This window comes from Amphiura filiformis, chromosome 5, assembly GCF_039555335.1.
Source record: "Amphiura filiformis chromosome 5, Afil_fr2py, whole genome shotgun sequence".
Taxonomy (NCBI): Eukaryota; Metazoa; Echinodermata; class Ophiuroidea; order Amphilepidida; family Amphiuridae; genus Amphiura; species Amphiura filiformis.
In genome coordinates, this window is record NC_092632.1 from 24,950,310 (window position 1) to 24,975,227 (window position 24,918).

The 24,918-nt window shown below is 37.1% G+C and overlaps 1 protein-coding gene across 1 annotated transcript in view; it reads right to left on the minus strand.

The window, feature by feature from the left end:
• Positions 1–8,161: 8,161 nt before the first annotated feature.
• LOC140152085 (ATP-binding cassette sub-family C member 9-like) overlaps positions 8,162–24,918 on the minus strand; it is a 57,648-nt gene continuing 40,891 nt past the window's right edge. Inside the window, exons 18-27 of the mRNA XM_072174385.1 lie at positions 18,304–18,406; positions 17,479–17,595; positions 16,725–16,836; positions 16,003–16,130; positions 12,386–12,464; positions 12,169–12,277; positions 11,485–11,588; positions 11,002–11,143; positions 10,717–10,774; positions 8,162–8,463 (exon numbers count right to left, since the gene is read on the minus strand). Coding sequence (XP_072030486.1) covers positions 8,326–8,463; positions 10,717–10,774; positions 11,002–11,143; positions 11,485–11,588; positions 12,169–12,277; positions 12,386–12,464; positions 16,003–16,130; positions 16,725–16,836; positions 17,479–17,595; positions 18,304–18,406 — 1,090 coding nt within the window. The 3' untranslated portion in view covers positions 8,162–8,325. The remainder of the gene's footprint in view (positions 8,464–10,716; positions 10,775–11,001; positions 11,144–11,484; positions 11,589–12,168; positions 12,278–12,385; positions 12,465–16,002; positions 16,131–16,724; positions 16,837–17,478; positions 17,596–18,303; positions 18,407–24,918) is intronic.

The window sequence follows — 24,918 nt, forward strand, 5'->3', positions numbered from 1 at the left end:
TGCCACATGGCACTTTACTTGGTCAATTAATTTTATTTTTCATTGCTCTCATCAATGATACTTCTGAAAATACCAAAGCTTGCAGCTTCAAGTATGTCGACGACCTGAGCCTTGCGGAAGTCCGTCCTACCAAGCAGCCTTCTAAGATAGATTTGGATGTCCAGAATCTGGATGATTGGGTTCTACCTCAAGCTTAATCCCTCCAAATGTTAGGTAATGCAAATCTGCTTCAAAAAGGCAGATGCCCAACCCACCCGATCTTGTTATCGCTGGAAAAAGCTTAAGTTGGTAAATAAAACCAAGATTCTAAGCCTTCAGTCAGATCTATGCTGGGACTTACAAGTCAACAGTATGATTTCTATATAAAGCAGTCGCAGAATTTATATGCTCAGTAGACTGAAACGTTTTGGTGTACCCCTGAAGGACCTTGTCTCTCACGGTGTACGTGGGATATTTACGTCCCACTGTTGAGCACGCTTCGCCTGTATGGCATGGCAATATCAGCATCCAGCAAACTCAACGGATTGAAAGAATCCAAAAAAGGGCTACCGCATCATTCTTGGTTCAACATATACCTCGTACAGAGATGCATTGTCCCTCACGGGTCTCCAATCGCTTGAAGAAAGGCATCATCATCTTTGCTGTCAATTTACAAAGAAATGTACCACCTCTGAGAAACATACTCACCTGTTCCCTTTCAACAAGAGTTCCGATGGTATGCATATTAGAAGATCCAGCACTTACCATGTCCCAAGGTACACAACCGACAGATATGGTAACAGTCACATTCCTTACCTTACAAGGCTTCTTAATCACCAGTAATCATGTTAATAAATGTGTGATTTATCCAGATTCCTGATCTTCTGAACTTTTTACTACTTTGTGTTGGCTAGGTTGTATTGGTTAAATAGCTGTGGGAGGGGGGGGGGTCTATTAGTGTTTTTCATTGCTGGTGTGTTTTAAACTTGATTATGTAGCAGCATTTTTTTTATCTTGTTATATGTACATGTATATCATTTTGATTTGTACAATTTGGCTGGTCCAATTTATATGCAATATCTTGTTATTCATTATTTTGTGTGTTATTTTATGAATATTTTATTGCCTGTGTGGGTGTGTGTTTGTGGGACTGATAATCCGGATGTAATTAAGAGTTGTGTGGAGAAATATGATGGGTTGTGCAGAAGTGCGGGTGTGTGTATGTAGGATGAGTCTGTGTTATGCACATGAGAGAATTTGTTTTGGAGTGTTTGCAGGGCTGTGTGCATATCATGATATTGGAGAGTTTTGTGAATTTGTGTGATAACCCTTACGAAAATGGCACGCAGTTTTTGAATGCATGCAGTACGCAAGCAGCACGCGTGCCGCACCGTGTGCAGCATGTGTGCAGTGGGTAGCGTGCGGATGCGTATATTTGGAACGAGGCACGCATGCAGGAAGCATGCAGATGCTTGCTGCATGCATGCAGCAAAAATGCATGCGCGCGCAGTTTGCATGCAGCATGCAAATCCATTAGCGTGCAGCACGCACTGGCCATATATACATATGCGAGACAAAATCACGAAAAAAAAAATCAAAATTAGTTGTTAACAGTGTATATTGTCCTTACATTAAGTCTTACATTACCTGGCTATCTATTTTACAATGAACCAAAATTGCCTGGCTTAATTTTATACAAGTGATTATCTAACTTTACCTACCTGATTTTGAACCAGGGACCTTCTGCATGGGAGTCTGATGCTTTACCATTTGAGCTAACAGGGGTGTACACATTTGATGAAGTGTTTTAAGTTAATATAAGCAATATTTTGATGACTAAACCGGCCAAAGTGCATCATTTTATGAATATTGATCAAATTTACTGTAAATATTGATAACATTTATTACAAAAATGTTGAATTTTGTTTTGATTTTTTTGCAGTGCCAACTGTTGATTCATGAATGGCATACCAACATTGGCCCAATGTTGCAATGACAACTATCGAAACAGGAATGCATTCCAACATTGGGCCAATGATGCAATGCCTACTATCGAAACAGGAATGGAATTCCACTGAACATTGGCCCAATGTTGCATATACTATCGAAACAGGAATGGCATTCCAACATTGGCCCAATGTTTCAATGCTAACTATCAAAACAGGAATGGTGCATTCCAACATTGGCCCATGTTGAAATGCTAACTATCGAAACTTGAGGAATGGCATTCCAACATTGGGCCAATGTTTCAATGCCAACTATATTGACTCATGAATGGCAAATCAACAATGACCCAATGTTGCAATGCCAACTGTTGATACAAGATTGGCATTTCAACATTGGGCCAATAATGGAATATTCCAAAGGCTGCTGAAAAGATGGAAAAAAACCATGGGCCAATGTTGGCGTGCCAACCGCGATGGTCCTTCCAAAGTTTGCCAACGTTGAGCAAATATTGTATTGATATTATGAGACGAGGTCTATTTAGGGGCTGTGCAATAATTAGTGGGTAAAATTTTCAAATACCTGCCAAAATTGCTTGCCCTCCCTCTAGACCTGCCAACAATTGCTTGCCCCCCCCTCACCTATTGGCCTGCCAAAATTGCTTGCTCCCCCCCTCTTGGACTGCCAAAAATCTTGGTCTGAAGGTTAAACACTTAGAAAATTTTGGTCTGAAGGCTAACTTATTTATTCATTGTAAACATTTAAATATTTTCACTTCTAGTTCATTGCCAAATTCTCACTTATGTCAGTTGTGTAAAGGTGAATTAGTCATTGAGAATCCTGCATGCATGCAGCATTTTACCTTTGCTGCTTCTGAAAACCCTGTATGCGTGCAGCATTCTAACTTTGTGATCTGGAAATCCTGCATGTGTGCAGCAATATGCGTGCTGCATGCAAGATGCGTGCAAGTTGGGAAACAATTTGTGTGCAGTCCTACAGTCCGCACACAAGTGTAGTCTGCATGTAATTTGTGTGCAGATTGGTAGTCTGCACGCAGGTTCTGCAAGCAAATTGTGTGCGCGGTGGATATTTGCGTGCGATGCCTGCATGCATACAGCTGGTTCGCACGCATGAACACACTACCAGCAGGCCTTGCATGCATGCTGCGCACATCTGCACGTGTGCTGCACACTGCCGCACGCGTGCTGCATGCTGTCGCACACATGTTTCATTGCTTGCATTTTCGTAAGGGAATTAAAATGTAATTTTAATCTTTGTTTACTGTATTCAACTGGATTCTGTTTCAGTAAGTGCAATTCATTTCTTTTAGTAATCTAATTGTGATTTGCAATGTCTATTTATATAGTTTTTATGTCATGTTATTCATGATAATTGTAATATTTCATGTAATTTGGCCTCTGGGCCACGAAGTGAATTAATCTGAATCTGAATCTGAATTTGAGAGTTCATAAGGACAAAATCGGGGACTAAAGGTCACAGTCACGCGTAATGATGATATACCACCAACAGCCATTTTGTTCATTGTAACGGATGGTTCCTGTTCTAACTAATTCCAGTCGGACTGTCTATGGCTAGTAAGGAATCGTCTTTGACCATGCGCAGACAAAACTTCACCCATATTATATTCTGGCTCGTCAGAAAAAGTATTTAATATCTTTGTGTTTATCGTATAATAAAATGTAGGCCTATAGTGTGTAAATCACAAGAATAATATCATCTGCGGACTCATGCCGGGAAGGATATTGACGTATGCTGGCCTATGTCAATTAAGGCTACCATAGCATGGTGGCCTATTTCAATTATTATTATAGACATGGTATACCACTTATGGACCACGTAACTTTGCGTGACCTTGTAAAAATGGAAGCTGGAGTGAAAGGTATTACCCGATAGGCATAGTAGCCTAAGTTCCTTGAATTAATGCGGCCGGTCTATTACCATTAATTTGGCCTAACCATTTCTAAACTATTTGCCCTAATATGTTTCTTTGTACATGTTGTAGCCCTGCGGGGCACCCTTAGAAATATTGTTTTTGAGCGCTATTGTTTATTAAGGCCTTCCCCATACCTCATACTAGTTTTTACACCGTGTCTAAAACACACTGTCTAAAATATCTTCAAAACGTCCCATTTACTCACTAATGTTAACATGGTTAATCCATAACAACACAGTACACTATCACTCTTTAAATATCTTAAACTATACCGTATTATGATAAGTTAATAATAATATTTTGTAAACTGACTATATGAGGCAGCTTATTTAAAGTCAGTTTAGTTGAGAGAGCAGGTTGTTCTATTGAACTCTGGCTGCATGGGAATTTGCCATTTCGTCTAAATCTATTAGGTCTATATCCACTACGTCCAATAATCATTTGGTTCTATAACAATTTGATCATTGACCTTTTGATCCGATGACCTTTTGGTCCGATAACCTAGAATTAACCCCTTTCGCAAACCACGACGCCTCACGAATAGCGAGCGAAACGAGTTATAAAGAGTTATAGTACAGTGCCTGTGTTCAGGGGCGTAGCCAGCTTTTTTGGTCAGGGGGCAAAAAATAATTTCGGGGGCACAGACGAAAAAATTACAGTTGCATCATACAATACATGGATGATGTGCTCGCGTAGCGAGCAAAAATTTGGTATTTTACACTATTTTTGTCCATTATCAGGATGGAAATGGGCTTTATCTTTACAATGTGAATTTTACACTATTTTGGCCCATGATGGGGCAGAATTTCGGTAGAAAAGGGCTCTTTGCCCTTTTCATTTGCCCTTCTGATTTTTATCTTTCATTTTTGTCTCTGCCCCTACCCCCCGCCCCTACTACCCCCCCCCCCCCCCCGCTGGCTACGCTACTGCCTGTGCTACCGATAACCATTTAGTCTAATAACCAATAAGTCTCCTATTCAGATTTACAAAACATTTGGACAACATTTCCACAAATAATGTCAACAGTTTCCTTCGTTATGTGGATTTACTTATCTGGTCAGGAATTTATAGAAACAATAGCCTGGAGTTCTATTCGAGCATGAAACCTAAACCATAACCTGCATCCATTAAAATGTCCTTGCATGTATAAAGAAAAAAATACCAAACACTGGCCACATAAGTACATTTTAATTCATTCATACATTCATCTTTATTTCATTCAATATTTAAGTACAACAGCAAAACAAACAAACACAAACATCCTAAATTAAGTTTCATATACCGACAAATGTAAACAAACATTCTCCTCCCCTTTACACCCTAGCTGTGAAAAGAAAGAAAACCACCACCACCACCACCACCACCACCACCACCAACAACAACAACAACAACAACAACAACAACAACAACAACAACAACAACAACAACAAATAAAAACCTTAATCTCATGGTTTCGAACGTGCGAGAAATTATCATGATAAATGCAATACTACATTAACTAGATTACAGATAATAATATACACAATGAAAATAATGACTTGAAGCAATACAAGGATATTAGATAAATCACTAAATGTAATTAAAACCACCCGTAAAAATAACAGATGTGGAAATAACAGTATAAATTGACCAATATATACAAGTTTAGAACTTCAGGAATAGAAGTCGTTACTTTGAGTTTCACGCCTAAAGGCGATCGTCAAACGACACGATGGAGACATTTTGGCTGGACAACAATCTCCTTGGAATGGAAGAATTTACATTCCATGGTGTCAACATCTAAACTATTTTTCAGATACGTATTTGTGCAACGTTTTCTGAACATATTATTCAAACGTTGTCACCAGGTCTGGTCAAACATTGCATCAACGTCGAAACAACGTCATTACAACGTCATAATGATGTAATATCAACGTCCAAAAATCAACGTCGAAAATAACGTATAAATTGGCAGCAGTATAAATTGACCAATATATACCTGTTGTTGTTCATGGCATATTGGATGGCTTAGGGACCGTTCACAAACACTTATTACGGGGAGGCCTGATGCAAAAAGGCGGGCCCTGAAATTTGTTTGACCCTCCTAAGGGGGGGGGGGCTGACAAAAATGACCACACATTTTCCTGGGAAAATTGAGTTTATGTGCTTTTCTATGGGGTTGACCCATAATTTTCATATCAAAAAGGGTGGGGTTCCTGAAATTTTTTCTGCAAAGGGGGGGGGGGGGCGACAAATTTTCGCGATGAAATTTGTTTTGCATCAGGCCCCCCTTACAAGTGTTTGTGAACGTTCCCTTAGGGGAAAGTTAGCCCGTATTTGCAAGACTATCCATGATAATGCCTTCAAGGTGAAATAAACCTACTCGTGTGACTGTCTGGCCATGGTCTGGCATGCTGTCTGATTTTTCCCTGGGGAAAATTGCTCTGTTGACATTATCACCCCCTTCTGACAAACACTATAAATTTCAGTGGCGGCGCTGCGGGGGGGGTCAAGGGACATTCCCCAATATTTTTCTGGCCCCTGTCCCCCTCCCCACTTTTGAGCGAAAAAACCAAAATTTGCGTAAATGTCCACTTTTTGCGGCAATTTTCGCAATATTTGCCTTTTTCGCCCCCCCCCCACCTGAAATTCACTTTGCCCCCAATGCCCCCGAAAAATATTCCTGGTGCCGCCACTGGTTAGGTGTAAGTTGGGACATGTGTAAAGATAACAAATATGCCAAAAAACAAGTTTGAAAACAGTTAACCAATAATTCCATGTAATGAGATTGTACATTATAGCCTTATGAAATTACAAAGGAAATATCACATACATAAACAGATAAGCCAGAGAAAAAACACATGATTGTAAGTTAAATCCCCCAGCTAACAATTTTTCGTTGTTACAACGTTGTCTAAAAGTTATATAAAGTCGTACAAACGTAATATATGGACGTTGTAAGTACGTAAATCTGTGAACTCGTACTCGTGTTGTGACAACGTTATTCCCGAACGTTACAGTAACATCATTATGACGTTGTTTCGACGTCAAGTTGTGAACGTCGAAACAACGTCACTATGACGTTATATCAACGAATATAACACGAATACGAGTTCACAAATAAACGTAATTACGACGTCCGTAGATTACGTTGTTTCGGGGTCAGACCATGACATTTTTACGGCGTTGTAATAACGTGCTTTATACGTCGAAACAACGTCATAAATTTGCGTACTAACGACGTCCGTAGATGACGTTGTATCTGGGTCAGTTCATAACTTTTAAACCACGTTCTAACCACGTGCTTTATACACCTAGGTTTCATTATCATTGAGGTATAGGACTTTTTATTTTTTCGGAGGAGAGCAGGTAGGGCAACTACTTGATAATATTTCTACATGTTCATACTACATACTCTGAAAATTTTAGAAAATTCGCACGAGTCCTTTTTTTAAAAATCACATTTTTGTTCCTAAAATGGGGGTTACAGCGCCCTCCTCTCTCCATAGGGCTACATGTAAAGACCAGTTATAGACAAATGGCCCTAAAATAAAACGGACTCGTGCGAATTTCCTCAAATTTTGCATATGATGTAGATTTAACATCTGGAATGTAATGCAAGTGATGCCGTTGCTGCTCTTCTAAATTCATTTTGTCCGCCCCAGACCAAGGTATATACGTCGAGACAACGTGATTATGACCTTATATTAACATCCGGCAACAATGATGCTCAATCCCAAAAAGGGAGAGCGTATAAAATTTAAAGTTTAGAACTTCAGGAATAGAAGTCGTTACTTTGAGTTTCACGCCTAAAGGCGATCGTCAAATGACACGATGGAGACATTTTGGCTGGACAACAATCTCCTTGGAATGGAAGAATTTACATTCCATGGTGTCAACATCTGAACTATTTTTCAGATATGTATTTGTGTAACGTTTTCTGAACGTATTATTCAAACGTTGTCACCAGGTCTAGTCAAACATTGCATCAACGTCGAAACAACGTCATTACAACGTCATAATGATGTTATATCAACGTCCAAAAATCAACGTCGAAAATAACGTTGTCACTACACGAATACGAGTTCACAGATTTACGTGTTTACAACGTAAATGACAACCGAATTCCAACCTAAGCGAACGTCGTGAATATGTAGTGTATTAGCTGGGTCGGATTTCCCTGTTGGGGCAATTGGGCCAGGCCAAAATTTGGAGGCTCCAAACTCACCGTGAGGAAGGCATGTGCACTCATTTGGCCAAGTTTTATGGGTATAAGACTGTCAAATCTTTGGAGGGAGACGGGCAAGTGCGCGCGAAATGCGCAATATTTTACCCTATTTTTACCCAAAACATGGGGCTTTTCGGGCTTAAAAAGAAGATGCAAAGGACAATTTGGGGGGCCCTGGACCCATCTGGCCCAATGGTAAATCCGGCTCTGGTTAAATATAAACCAAATCATTATCACAAGCTTATTTATTAGCTTGAACCATGGAGTAGAATTCCGAACTTTCTGTCGCCAGTAACTTTTCAGGGCTGTCGCATTCAACGATCTCACCATCACTTAAAACCCATATTGTGTCTGATTCGAGTATGGTGGACACTCGGTGCTAAAAGAGAAACATAACAATAAAATCAGGTTGTTTTCGCGTCTGGAATTAAATCCCCAGTGAGTTTTTTCTCTAAAACCCAATGCGTACTTGCCCTAGGTCGATGTCAGTGAACTTTCTCCATCCACATAGGCATATCTCACTCAGAGCTCATATTACCATCAATTATAGACTGGTGATATGAAACTAGGCCAAAACAAATCTTCATGATAGATTTTTGTGTATAAATTATGGCAATAGCCATTATCGACGAAAGCAAAACAGACAGAAAGCAAAACGGAAATTTTGTGTTTTTAACTCTTTTTGTACCGTTTCAGAAAAAATAGAAACAAAATATATTTCCCCTTGCAATATGTACATTTCAAATGAATGTAAAACACTTTCGGTTAAAAATGGAGAGGAAAGAGAAACCTACTACCGGGTATTGAACCGGGTACCTCATGCATAAAAACATAACGCGCTAACCAATTGCGCCATACAGCCCGCTTCGTCCATATATATAGGAATTTTTAGAGCTATATAGTACTGCCGTAAAGCTGGAGTCTCCTCAGCAGTTAGGCCAGACATGGGGTAGAAAGGAGTGGGTCGGTAGGTCGATTTTTTTATAGATCTGTACATGTGTTGCAGCAAGTGGGGTGAGAGAAAATATATATGACATTCAGCCTTATATTTTGTAATTGTGTCAAACTTAATTATAGGACTGAACACATATTACTTGTTGGGAGAGAAATTGGACAAAATTAATGCACGCGCACTGATGTTGATGCGTCTAATGCACAAGCATCAAGTAATACGCGTTCATTAACCTATTTCATACACAAGAAAAAAACCCACATGATTTTTGCAGTTTTTATAAAAAATTATCACTAAAATTGTTGGAAAATAGAACCAAACATAAATGTATGAACCTGCCCTAAAAATGAATCAATCCTACGCGACGCAAAGGTGTGCGAATGTACATTATACACAATCAATGACTCAGCGTACTTTTCTAACCGCTTTTCTGATTGGCTATATAGGAGCGTATGAATGTATTTCAACCTTACCATCTAAAAGTTTAATCTCTTTGGCAACAAAATGTTGATAAATATTCAGTATAAATGCATGCTTGTTGCAAGGGTGACGTGCTGAAGAACAAAATCCCAAACCATACTTGTCATGCTTTGGTTGGTGGTAATTATTGTTTGGGGAGGGCTAAATGGGAAAAATGAAAGTTGTGATTGCCAGGAATATTAACTTTCAAGTGTCATTTGGCATTTTTATAGGGAAAAAAGCATAATTTTCTTTATTTTTATATCATTGTTAAAAAAAAATGCATGATGATTTTTTGGGTCGGTCGTGTCTGGGCTTATTGTGGTTCGCTCATTTCACAGAATGTGAATGACGCGAAACCAAAGTAGCTGTTGAGGAGACTGATGATTCATTCATAATTCCCTGCCCAGAAATCCGAAGTGCTTTTAGTGTTTAGAAAGTGGTAGCCTCTAAAGGCCGCTGTTTTGCATGATTTCTATGGAAATACATCGACTTGGGGCGTGAAATTTCAGGATAGTAATGAGAAAAATAGCATCTATTATGTGATACCAAAACCTCATCAACAATGAAAAATATCGGGGGGGATGATGCTGTCGATCGGGTTACGGACCTTTAATAAATACGTTTTGTTAATGATTTGTAGAAATTTTGTCAAGAAAATCATCAAATTGATGTTTGTAAATTTTCATCAAATACAAATTTTAACCAAAAATCACATTTTTGACCAAAAGTCACATTTTTGACTAAAAACTACATTTTGAGTTTGACTAAAAATAACATTTTTTATGAAGAATCAAATTTTTGATAATTGACCAAAAATCAATTTTTTGATCAAAAATCATAAATTAAACCTAAATTTCAAAACGTTTTTCAAACACTTGTAAAACAAATAAAGATGATTAAAATAAAACGTTTGACATTTTGCTCCATAAACCTTTGACAAACGGAAAACTTGGCCGGCCAAAGTAATCTTCGTGCTAGCACCCGAGGGGTCGGGAGCTCAAAACTGCACCCAAGAAAATGAAAATTATCTTCATCTTCTTCCTCCTTCCTTCCTTCCTTCCTCCTTCCTTCCTTCCTTCCTTCCTTCCTTCCTTCCTTCCTTCCTTCCTTCTTTCCTTCCTTCCTTCCGTCCTTCCTTCCTTCTCTCATTCTTTCCTTCCCCTCCGCCTAAAAGCCTCCGCGAAGTTAGGGATATTATAATTTTAGAACCAAACTTACAGCAATTGTCAGCACAGTTTTGTCCTTGAAAGCGGAAGCAACAACTTTTGCAGTAACTCTCCTGAATTAATAATAATAATAATAATAATAATAATAATAATAATAATAATAATAATGATAATGATAATGATAGTGATAATGATGATGATGATGAGGACGATGATGATGACGATGATGAAGATGATGATGATGACGATGATGATAATGACGATATTACTGTTTCACAAATAATAACAACTGCATCCAAGTTAAATAACGAGGCATGTAACAAGAATACAAAATAACGCATATACCGTGCTGTAGTCGATTGAGGCCGTGGCTTCGTCCATGATTAGTACACGTGAATTCCTGAGAAAAGCTCGTGCTAGACAAAATAGTTGACGCTGACCAACGCTGAAGTTTTCACCTCCTTCTGATACAAGAGTGTCTAGAAATAAGAGTTCATCGCTCTAATGATGAAAATGAGCAATATTTCTTTGCATGCACATTTTTTTGGTTTTTTTTAACATGAGCAAATACGTCTCCTCAAATTGGCTATCATGATATTAATTGTGACATCAATGTCGTTGCCGCAGCTGATGTATCAATGGTCAGTTGATGCAAAGCGCTTAAAGATATTTACTCCCAACCTTAGACCTCTTAAGCTAGGACTTAGGAGGATCTATTGATACTACTGAATGTTTTCCTACGATATGAATATGTAAATAAAAAATAATAAAACTAATTGTTGAATGATTCATGAAGATAATGATCAATTTAGCACCTTACCAAGACGAAGGTCGAATTCAGAAACGATAGACTTGAGTTGTGCTATTTCTAGCGCGTTCCAAAGTTCCTGATCTGATTTGCTACGAGTTGGGTCCAAATTTGTCCTGTGTAGAAAGTTAAATTATGAGCATGGAAAAGAATAATAACATCAAAGTTGTCAAATTATTTCCGGACACCGTAAATCGCCGGATAGTCTTATCAACCATTTTGGTCTTTTTGCAGGTCATGTTGGGTTTTTTGTTCACTTCTTAGTGGCATATTTTTAAATTTTTTAAATATTTGATTAACGTTAACATCTTGCTATTATTATGTTAAAATAGCTCAAATTGTGTGCATCTACTATATTTGAATCCATCAATGACTACATTTGGCCAAAATGGTGCATACGACTATTTTGCACGTACTCGTCAAAATGGACTTTCTGCATATTACAACAAATTTGACATAATTTCCGGGATATTAGCATGATTAGTGCTGAGTTTTGTGATTTCCCAAACATATCCAGTAGAGCATTTCCTCAGCTTTTACAAAAATCCAATTAGTCTTTTTTAGGAGTATGATGGACACAATAGGATGGCGCCGCACGAAGTGGGTAAAGTCCTTTGAATTTGCCGGGTTTTACTCTCCTATTGCATACGTCATACCTCGTCAAGGCCAATGTAGTGCCACCGGGCGTTATAATACCTTATTGTTCCTGTAAATAGTATAGGATCTTGTGGTATGATTGACAATCTTTGTCTTAGAGTTGTCAGAGGCATCAATCCTATGTTTTCACCATCGATCATTATTTTACCTGTGTGAAAAAAACGAAAGTGTTGTTTACGATGTTCACATACTCTCTAATTATTTTTGCTGATTTTGAAAATTAACAATAATAGCAATAGATATTTGAACCACTTACCTTTGAATGTCTCAATTATTCGCAACAACGACAGCGTTAGTGAAGATTTCCCGCTTCCAGTCCGGCCGCATATTCCGACCTGATTCACAAAATGTCAATAGGTGACATGTTAGGAATAATATCGCTGGCCACCATATTATACAGATTGTGATTCGCACTTTTGTTATTGGTCGTCCTGTTTTAGCCTGATCGATTTTTGGAAAGGCAAAACTTAAAAATTGTTTATTTTTGAGGAAAACTGTGTGTTATTTTGTAAAGTGAAGATATGAAAATGAGGATAATAATGCATCGGTAATATGTCGGGCATTGTGAAAAATCTAAACATTTTGCTTTGGACCTCGGAATATCCCTCGGTTCCAAAGGCAAAATGTTTAGATTTTTCACAATGCCCTCCAAATAACCGATGCGCAGTTATTAACCTCTTGGTATTGGTATTAGAGCAACGTTTATATAGAACCTGTCGCACGATGGACGTCGTCAGACCGACTTTCAACATGATGAAAAAATAAACTTTACAAGAACTTAAAGAAGGAAGTATTTATGTTAAATATTTGTGCCCCATCCCAAAATGTGTTTTTGTATACTACAGGGATTTTGCGACGTGTGGCTAGTCCTACGCAAGGTCACACTCATAACAATGAAGTTGATGCTCGAATGTAGATGACCAAAATAGTGTTCACAGTATAATTTGATCCTGCAACAATTAAGCGAATGACAATAGGTCTACTTCCGATTCCAAAAATATTACCCTGTTTGGCCAAATAAACATATCAATATCATAATCCTGTCGTCAGAACCAACTGACAATAAAAGTTCAATTTTAATTTTTGGACATTTTTTCATATGCTGTGACAATCAAGCCCAAATAATTGTATAAAGACTGATAATAACAGGCAACGCATTCTAATTTTTGGATTTTTTTCTTTATTTATAACTTGTTATCAGAATTAACATCAAATATTGCAATTTTGAGTAACCCCCTAACCTATACTAAGATTTTAAATGCTTGGGCTTGTACCAAGTCCTTGAGTTTATGACCGCAAATTCTAAAAAAAAACCACTCGAAATATTTTGACCCTATTTCCACAAATAACCAGTTAGCTCTAAATAAAGGATTAAGATTTAACTTTTTTTCATTTAGCAAAACAGAAAAATGTTTTTGTTTGCGTTTTGTTTGCATTTTGTGAAGAAATGAGAAAAACAATTGGACAAGGTGGTATGCAAAATGAAGGGGCAAATCTTCTCGTTCTATTGGTGGCATCAGTATCAATGTAGCTTACATGTTTTTAAAGGTAAAAGCCAACAGGTGGTACATCACTGATATTTTAAATTCACTTCATTTTCGAAAGCTTATTATCAACGGATCTCTTGCTAACGCATAGAAATAATGTTGATATGTAAAATGGGAATAAGTGGTTCCTGATTTCTTTTATGACTTCATGAACTTAATGCTCTACACCTATCAAAAAACGAACTGGTTAAAATGCTTCTATTTTCAATGTTGAGCTATATTTTATATTTTTAACTAGCGACATTATTTCACTGAAACTTAATTAAGCCATAGGTAACAGGTTACCACAACCATACTACAGCAATGTTGAAAAAATTGTATTTCTTGTACTTCACTTTTGTGATTTTGGTAACTATTTTACCTTTGTTTGTCCAATCCATTTCAACTAGGCATTCTAAATTGTACTCAACATTTACATCCCAAGGTATATTAATATATCCACCACATTTCTTTGCAATATATATCCAGTAAAAGACAAACTAGACAAAATATCAAAATTGATGCCTCATTATGAAATCACAGACTATCACATGTATTTCAAAATGGATGCCTAAATTTGACCTGAACCAAGTGACCTATAACCTGAGTTATGATGACCTATAGCCTTTTGAAATCTCTTTTCCTAACAACACATGATATCAGCTACATAGTATTAAATTGGCTATGCATCCACTGAGGAAGGGCTTATTTAATTTATTCAGTGTTATTTAACATGCATGACTGAGTACATTTTCTATAGATAGTATAACAGAAGATTTAATATATTCTATTCAAGTACTCTACTTGAATAGAATGAAACACACATCTGAGTTACTAGGATGCAGTAAACAAAAAATATATAGTATAGGGCCAAAATGATTTACTAAAATGGTTTAAAAGCACTTTGTTTTGTATGTAGATAATTATATTATATAAGTTCAGGATATGAGGTGATGACTATATTTATATATAAAGGGGAAAGAAGAATTACGCATCGCACACTAGCACAATTAAACATGAATTTACAAATGGAAACATTACATGCATAGGCAGATATACCAGAGAAAAAACTCCGGACATACCTGCCTGTGCGGGGACTCGAACCCCAGACCTCTCGCTTGTCGGGCGAGCGCTCTGACCACTGAGCTACACAGACTGTCCCTGATAAACAGGACTCAAGTCTGGTACTTATGGATATGAGCAGTCATGCGGGGTAAACAGAACAAACAACACATTACATACCAGTGTACGAGATCAATTAATGATGCTTACCCGCCGGCCTAATATAATCATGCAAACAAGGGAAGAGCGCCTACCACTGATCATACACTGGTAAGAGCGCATCTGCCCGACAAGCGAGAGGTCTGGGGTTCGAGATCCCAAACAGGATGGTAATGTCCGAGTTTTCTCTGGTATATCAATATGCATGTAATGTTTCGCATTTGTAAATTATGTTTAATTTACTAGTGTGCGATGCGTAATTCTTCTTTCCCTTTATATTGATATATTAAGAATACGATTGCCATCATTAATTTGATCTCGTGCGCTAGTTTGTGCTGTCTGCATGTTTCCACGTTCCCGTGTATGATGCGCAGGCCTCTTCCTTTGTTTGCATGATTATATTAGGCCGGCGGGTAAGCATCATTAATTGATCCGTACACTGGTATGTAATGTGTTGTTTGTTCTGTTTACCCCCGGCATGACTGCTCATATCCATAAGTACCAGAAGAGTCCTGTTTATCACTGGGACAGTCTGTGTAGCTCAGTGGTAAGAGCGCTCGCCCGACAAGCGAGAGGTCTGGGTTCGAGTCCCCGCACAGGCAGGTATGTCCGGAGTTTTTTCTCTGGTATATCTGCAATTATGCATGTAATGTTTCCATTTGTAAATTCATGTTTAATGTGCTAGTGTGCGATGCGTAATTCTTCTTTCCCTTTATATTGATATATTAAGAATACGATTAAGCATCATTAATTTGATCTCGTGCGCTAGTTTGTAATGTTTGAATGTTTCCTTGTTCCAGTGTATGATGCGTAGGCCTCTTCCCTTGTTTATATTTATATACTTCATAAATTTGCAAGAAAAAAAAGAAGAAGGGTACTGATGAAAATCATGGTATTACATACCATTAATCTAAAAGAATTAAAATCGGGTTGTAATTTTCTAGAATCGGTAGTAAGTTGCTGATCAGTAATAAAAGTTATTCAGTCAAAAATGAAAAACTGAGTCATGCGTCAGATCAATATAATCAAATATGTGAGCTGTATTCCTTTACTATAAAATAAATGTGAATGAAATCATTGTTTGATATCAAAGTTATTTCCGGGAGTTATCTACAGACATGCTTACCTTTTCTCCAGGTTGTACACATACAGTAACATCTTGTAGGACTGGTGGCAGAGATTCATCATAACGCACTGATACGTGTTCAATTTGGATTGCACCACGGCTAGGCCAATCGGATGGAGGTTCCTTACCTACAAACAAACGAATAAACATTGCTTGAATAATACCTATAGGGTATGTTTCCAATAATGATGTTGTGAAATTTATAAACCAAACTATTGCAATCACGAAAGATCCATAATAGTACCTAGGATATGTTTCCGATAATGATGTTGTGAAATTTATGAAACAAACTACTGCAATCACGAAAGATCCATAATTATACTACATATAATATTATAATATTATAATTAATCAATTTTATCTGATGATCACCGTTGGGGCATGAAACTCCGAGAAATAAAATTATGCTGTAATAACATTACCCACCCCCTTGTAAAAAGCACCGGGACGACATACACGTACAGGTATGGCTGTCTATATACGAGACTGACGACTTAAATGTCCCCTCCGAAAGACGGAATATTCCCATGGTTCATTTACCAATTCTAAATGTACCAGGGGGAGAGCGTTAGCCTGAGTTTAAGCTACGGATGTTGCCAGTCAAATTAAGATTTTTTTCTCGATACCCTAAGTTGCCTCAGCTGGAAATTGAACTTTGCATCATCTGCACAAACGCGAGTACCATAACAATTATGGCACACCCACGTCCGTGCCAAACCAACCTCCATAATTTTCTGTAGGCACATCTGCATAGTATTGGACACGTTCAACGGGGTTCATCTGCATCTCTGTGTCTGCGGCAAATCGCACTAAATTGAACAATCTATATGATACCTACAAAAGAGAATCCATGTTAAACTTCCCAGCAAACACAAAATGTTTTTGACATCATTCGCAAACAGTTATAAAAGGTTGTCAGAAAACGTTTAAATATCGGGTTATATAAAGGGTATATAAATAGCATAATACGTTTTCATAACATTAAAAACTTTTTTCGACAACCTACTTCAAATATTTTAAAATAATGGTATTTAAGTGCTGACAATATATTTGGCAAAAATGTTTGCAAAAAATAGTTTACAATTACCATTTTGAAAACATTTTGAAAATATTGTTTATACAAAACGTTTTAGAATGTTTTCTTTATATAATTTAATGTTATTAAAAAGTTTTTACTTAAACCCAAACCAAAAAGATAACAAAACCTTTTTGAAACACTTTTGTGTTTGCTGGGTTTATGAACATTTTGGTGTATTGTAAAGTTTGAACAGTCGACGTAAAGTACCACAAAATATATCACTTCACTTTTAATTTTGTAAGGGCAACCAATTCTAGTTTTTATAATTTCAAATGAGCTTTTCTCAAACTTGACGCACATACGTTATTTCAACGTTTTCTCTTTTCTATTTTGAAATAATTTCACTTAAATACAGTAAATTATTTTATTTCCTGAAAGCTTACAAAGCTTCTACATACCATGAGCACGTAACTAAGAGCTAATCCAACTGAACTGGAATCCAGATTTCCAAAAATTGTTGCTTGGAGTATAGTTGTTAAGCCTACAAAAAGTACAATAAATCCACCGCATATGCTCTGGAAATTAATTATCATGTTTAATAAAAAGATTATAATATCGAAGATATTGACCCATTTCATGATTAATCTTAATGAAAAGATGTGCTTTTTTTGGGGGGGGGACGGGTCGATTTGGTTGAATAAAATTGTGAAAAATCAAAACACGATTAAATTAAAACTTTAACGTCATACAACAGTGTACTTCGGTTATATATAAATGCGCTTTTATAAATGCGCACGTGAATACCTCCGCGCGGCCATAACAGCCTATAGACAGTGAGTCTCGAAGTGACATAGCGAGTCTACATAGCGAGTGGTCTTTCTATACATTTGAATGCAAAGGCGAAACAACATGAGACTGCTGTGCAGCAAAATTGTCTATTTTGTTCAACTTTGTGATCATATTGTAAACGTTTCCGTCGTTGAAAAAATAAAAATTCCGTAGTCAAATACTTTCAAAATTTTATTTTTGATAACATATTACAAATTTTGCATTTCAATTAGTACTTAAATTTTATGATATTTATTTACAGAGTTCCTATCCCTTTCTGTATAGTGGTCAATGCATGAGGATTTGGTCACGCTTGCTGGTCTTGGTATGCCGTGCCCATGGGTCACGTGCGCATTTATAAAAGCGCATTTATAGATATAATTTATAGATATAACCGAAGTATACTGTACAAGTTAGCTGTCGATTTGACTGATTTACGGATTATGCACTTTTACCATTTGTAGTCCCAGCCATCCATAAGCAGCTTGTAGATACAGAAAAGCTGTATTGTTTGTATCAATTCTCTTGAGCAAAGTGCCAAAAAACCTCTTCTGTTCTCTGAAGTAAATAGCCATATAATGGTAAGAAAATGGAAATAGAAAAAAGCCGTCAGCAATTGTTGCTATACAGACTGTAAGTCTGTAACAATAAAAATTATACAATTGCAATTTTGCTTTTTAGAAAAAAAATAAGAGAGATCATGGCAACAATGGTATATGCAGTAGAATTGGTAACATCCTCGCTGACAGAAAAACTTTGCTTGATTTATTTACGAGTTCGGGCTCAAACGCTATGGTCAAGTAACTAAATCATCCAGGAAAGGAATTGGGCCACTTTTGACATTTTCGCGCATATAAAGCTTGCATCGTGGAAAATAATTGACTTTTATGATTAGCAATTGCGTTTTTGCTTTTCAGAAAAAGGAGTAACGGTGTAAATATGATATAGGCCTACATTAGAATCACTAATATCTTGGCTACAGAAAAAACAAACTTTACTTGGTTTCTCTCCTAGTTCAGGTTCAAAAGCTATGCCCATTTTACTAAATCCCCCCAGTTGGGCCACTTTTTGTTTGCCATGTTCGCACATGTCAAGTTTGTACCGCGTGAAACAATTTTCATGCTTATCGGCAAAGATTTCAGAACAAAAGCAAAGGTTTTTCACGTTTTTCTTTTACTTCATTGACATCGGTAAAGAAATTATGATATTTATTTTAAATGTATAAATTAAAAGACCACTTCGAATGCCCCATTGTTCAAAATTACCCATCTTAGAGCACGCACCGACCATATGGTTCATGATTCAACTCACTTGCTGCACAAAGGCATGAAAGTGCTCAAGCTGTTTTAGGACTACTTTTGCTTCTAGACCACCGAAAACCGAAAATATATTGAAATAAAGCTTATGTAATAGCTTATCAAATTACCTTAACGACCAAGTAAAATGCAATACAATCAGTAAGTAACATGTTTGCCTGATACTATTTTCTTATTGTATAATTCTTTTTTTGTTACAACCTGTATACTAACATGCAAAGCAATGAAAATGAAAATAAGTAATTGTATAATGGTATGCCAACAGCAAATACTGTATAATTAAACTGTCACCAGAAACCACTTCTTAGGTGATACCGAGTGGCTTTAGAATATAAAAATGCCTTGAAGCAGATTGAATAACAAATACTTCTAAGTTTCATCGAATATTCCATGTCGAATATTAATTGGAGTATGTATCGGTCCACAGAGTTATTTCCAGTGACTCATGTCACTCATTTACTACTAGTATTTCTGAACAGATCGGTACTCGAAACTTGGTTAATCACATATCCGATGCTGCTAAATTGTTTGTTGAAAATCGTTGGAAAGAGGCTATCTTTAATGACCGAAGAAAGAATTCAAATGCTTGCAATAAACTTCGTACGTATCGCACCTTTAAATCCACTTATGGGACTGCTGAGTATGTAAACACCATTATGAAGAAGTGCAACGGGCTTTAGCCCTCTTCAGGTGTGGATGCGCTCCAATTGCCATTGAAACGGGTCGTTAAACAACACTCAGGTACAGAACCGAATTTTTAATATTTGTAATATGAATTGCATTGAAGATGAGTTCCATTGTTTTATAATTTGTTCAACGTATAATGATATCAGATCCAATTTCTTTAATGGCATGGTCAAATTTAACCCAAGTTGCAAATCTTTCAGATTACAATAAATTCATTTTTGTAATGTCAGATGGCAACCATTGTTGCAAGGTAGCAAAATTTGCAAATTAAATTCTTACACTTCGTCAATCTATTGTGTACACTAAGGCTGAGTTCACATAGAAGTATACGGTATACGGTATTCGCTATACGAAATACGCTCATTCGATCAGGCTGAGTTCATATAGGAGTATACTATGTGAACTCAGCCTGATCGAATGAGCGTATTTCGTATAGCGAACAGCGAGTATGTCAGTTTACCCATTTTCTTCGTCTTATCAAATGCTTGTAACTTTACTTCTTGAGGTCACATTGCATTCAATGAGGTGTCATAATGTGCAGAATTAGATAGTGCATCTATTAAAAAATGAATTTACCCACATATGGTTTAGGTTTTTAAAATTTGGACGGTATACGCTGCACTAAAATTGAACACGCGCGATTCCCACTATACTATACTAAACGCAGGTATACGGCCTTTTCGAATAGCTCTTATGTGACCCGGTACTATGAAATTACCTTGCTCGATTTAAGCTATACGCGTCCACCTGCAAAACGTGCATCGTATACCCGAATAGTATACTTCTATGCGATCGTAGCCTTATGTGACCCGGTACTATGAAATTGCCTTGCTCGATTTAAGCTATACGCGTGAACCTGCAAAACGTGCACCGTATACCCGAATAGTATACTTCTATGTGAACGCAGCCTAAGGGATAAATTGTAAATTATTTAGCTGTCTCCTCATGTACACGTCACACAGTGTCGACTTCCTATACGATAAATATAAATTTAATACTCCGTTGGTGAGCGACGGGCGAGTGGTATTTCACCGAACGCAAGAAAAGGAGTTCTATCTGATTGGCTAGCAATCGATCGCTTAGGTCGCTTAGTCAGTTAGGACGCTGGACAACCGATTGTTATTGTTCTGCAAGGCTCACTCAGTCATTTAATAAGGCAATACAAACGATCGAATTTGGTATTCAAATGAACAAAATTTTGAGTTACACCTTTTCAGTGTAAATTTTTTTTCTCGGCCAAATGAAAAGCAATAATTTTCATTTTTTAGTAAATGTCAGGAAAAACTGTAATGCTTGATACTGTATTTTTTTTTTTTTTTTTAGTGTTAAACTTAGTCGTGAAATTCAGTCATTTAGTGTAAGATTTTCGATTTTGATAGGCTTCAACTCTGCCCGTGAGCCTTTTTTGGATCAACCTTTTAGCTTTTCAAAGTAATATAGTTCGCTAAAGAAGGATTTTTCCCAACTTTCTAACGCACATCACCGTGAGCGATATATCATAGTTTTGTCAGAATTTCCGTTTTGATTCCATAATTTTTGACTACCAGCTGAAAAAATTTAAAATCCACGAGTGAAATACTAGCATTGTGGATCGATATCTCTGGGTGCCCGGCCTGGATACAGTTTTGCCAGAACTTCAATATAGCAAAGAAATTACCTAGTGTTTCGGTATAGTGCCTTTTGTTTGTGTTTGTTTGAAATTGCTTAAACCCACCGAAAGTCATAATGAAGCAGCCAAAACAATACAAGGTTAAACACGGAAGTTTATAACAACCTATTATAATGACCTAAAGGAAAAATCATTTATGGTAACAATGAGCCTTGCATTGTAAGTCATGGTTAAAATGTGTTGAGTACCCACCCCACCCCATAGGCCTACATAATATTACATACCGGTACCTTATAATATTTATATAGCACGGCTATAGCTATACATTTAGAAAGTAGGTCCTATAGCGCTAAATTATGACAAATAGGCCTACACAAACCCGAACGCAAGTCTGAAGGGTGTAATGAAAATGCCAACCCGCGATGGGGGGGGGGGGTCATTCAAAATTCACCTGGAGATAGGAGGGACAGAAAATTAAAATCCCCTCTAATAACACGCGAATTTTTCTAGGTTTGGACAGTGGATTTTCCCATGGACCTCATCCTAGGTAAATAAATAAACAAACAAACAAACAAACAGACAAAATGGTTTTCATAATCATGGAATCCATAGCCCCTATAAATTGAAATTGCAGGCTATCACGGGAGCAAATTTCCAAAATCCACCTCATTTACCAGAATTGGGGATTTGGGCTACCAAATCGCTGGTCAGGCAATCCTTGTTTTCAATGGAAAAGGGACCTGGGTTGACAACAATTGAAATATCGATTATTTTTGCTGGTTGCTCTCGATGTAAAGTACTAAGTTTGACATTTTCGGAGCATAAAGGGGAAAAGGGTAAAATAAAAACGGAAATTCTGACAAAACTATAATATATAGACCCACACGATGTGCTTTACAGAGGTGGGAAATATCTTTCTTTAGCAAACTATATTAGTTTGAGACGCTAAAAATGAATTCTGTAAAAAGCTCACGGGCGAACTAAAGGCCTATAAAAATCAAAAATATCACACTAAAAGACACAATTTGATGCTTAATTTTAACACCAGGATTTTTAACAAAAATGTTCATCCAAGCACTATGTTTTTATTTGACATTACTGAAGAAAAAAAAAATTTGCTTTATATTTGACCGAGAAAATAAATTTCATAGCAAAAAGGTGTATCTCGGAATTGTGTTGATTTTAACATGTATCGATCGACTTTTAGCGCGACTAAGCAGAACAAAAGATCGGTTGTCCTGCGTTTAGACTGTAGTAGTCAACTACAAACTCAAAACTGAGCAGTGTGTTCAGTTCGATTGAAATCGATATTCTATTATTGCCGTAGATAAAGAGAGTGATAGTGTGTCAATAATGTACATTGTATTGCACCTGGTTTTACATGCATTCCTTTATATAAATATTTTCTCAAAGAGTTAAATATTATCACATTTTTTACAGCGGATTTCAAATGTTTTACATCAAAATTGCAGTTAAACATATCCACAGCAAAATACTGGTCCTCACGAATTAGTTAATTTAATTTCCAGGTAGTTAATTTAAACGAAACCTGTGATTTACGTGACAACAAATAAAATTTTCTTGCAATAGAAATAGCATATGGGATACTGATATGGTAGGCCGCAACCGCCACAACGTGGAGCTGCTACGCGTAGCTGACTTTTTGCTCCGTGGAGCCAAATTGACCAATCATGATCATGTTAGAGTTTTTCATTACTCGGAGGTAAAACTGACCAATCAAGTACGACTTACTCATTACGTGAAGCGAATTTATTCATTCAGAATTTGCCAGACGAGCGTCACGTAGTTGCAAGATATCCTCGGTCACGAAAGTTATGATTCAAAAAGTAGTTTATGAAAAGTACGAACCGACTTATTATTAAGATGGACATGCACTCATAAGAAACTCATACCGGGACTCATACAGTATTGTACATAACTATATAGCTAGGCAGAGTGGTGGTAAACCATGCACACAGTTCTGCGATCTGCAGTGTATCGCCGGGAGCTAATTTGTATAACTTGCGCGGTGTGGCCTGCGGAATTCGACCTTCAGCAAACTGCAAACCAGTTCGGATTTACTTTATATACTAGTAGTAGGCCATACATACTGTAGTTACTGTCCGTTTTCCTATACACAATACTCAGTGCGCTCACCATTGACGCGTGACCTCTAGTATGTTAGAAGTATAGGCCATTGCCTAGTTGACGTCACTGTGTAAAAAATAACCGGCCAATATTTAAAGTATTCTCTGAAATTCTAGAAAATATAGTTTTGTAACATGTCCTAAATTTTAGCTAATTTAGGTGTTTGGAAATATTGGTACTTTTGTACCAAAAATATGAAGAAATTATTTCTAAACCGTGTTAAGTCATTTAAAAGCTTCTCATTTTCAAGAACGCTGGTTAACAATAAGCAGACTATTGTCTCATTTCGTAAACAAAAGCCCACAGTATTGTTACCTTGCGTTCGCTTTATAATCGTTCACCCAACTGAAACTATAATACCAGCTCATTGCTCATTGCACAGGTAAAACAGACACAAGTGCAGTGTGTATTTAACCTGAGAAGATCTGATGTAACATAGTTGAGCTGTTTTCATTGAGTGTTATCTTGGTTTAATAGCTTTTAATAGGGTTTAAGTCCTTCAAAGGTCGTGGTGAGTTCTACTGTAGACATGACTGCATCATGATTATTTTAAAGTCAACAACATTCAACAATATGATCACCGTGATAGTATGAGAGTATCAGTACCGTGGGTGTCAGTGATCCTGGCCTGACACAGTAGACAAACAAACAAACAAACAAACAAACACGACACACACATGACACATGAATGCAAGGTAACATTGACTATACACTAATCAAACAATGGTATTGATCCTGTTCAACTGGTCGTGGTTTATTTACAATCGATTCATTTAAAATCCCCATAGTAAACATTAATTTTGGCAAGAGTTTTTCTCTCTGGAACGAGGATGCATCCACTGGCTCCGCGTAATGAAAAGATCTAACATGATTGGTCAATTTAGCTCCGCGAAGCGAAAAGTAAGCTACGCGTAGCAGCTCCACGTTGTGGCGGTTACGGCCAGCCATATATTGATCATGCGAAAATCGTAAAACATAGAATAGAAACAGTGTGACAGGCTCTCAAAATCTCAAATTGTATGCTTAGCCTGAGTCGCACGGCCTATCTCGAACAAAATCACCATGCGTAGTTGTTGAAAAACGTGAGGATTCATCGTACTATCATGGCAATTTTTAACACGAAGATATAGGGATGATGACGGTGTGCGTCAATATCATGCTTGCTTCTGTCATTTTGCGCATTTGCGGCTTCTTGCATTTTTTTTGTTCTTTTGGATTAGTCCTATAGCATGATAGGCGTTTGATGAGGTTTCAGCTAACATGTCCTTGTGTTTATTTTAAACCAGCTCCCTAGTATTATCAGATCTACA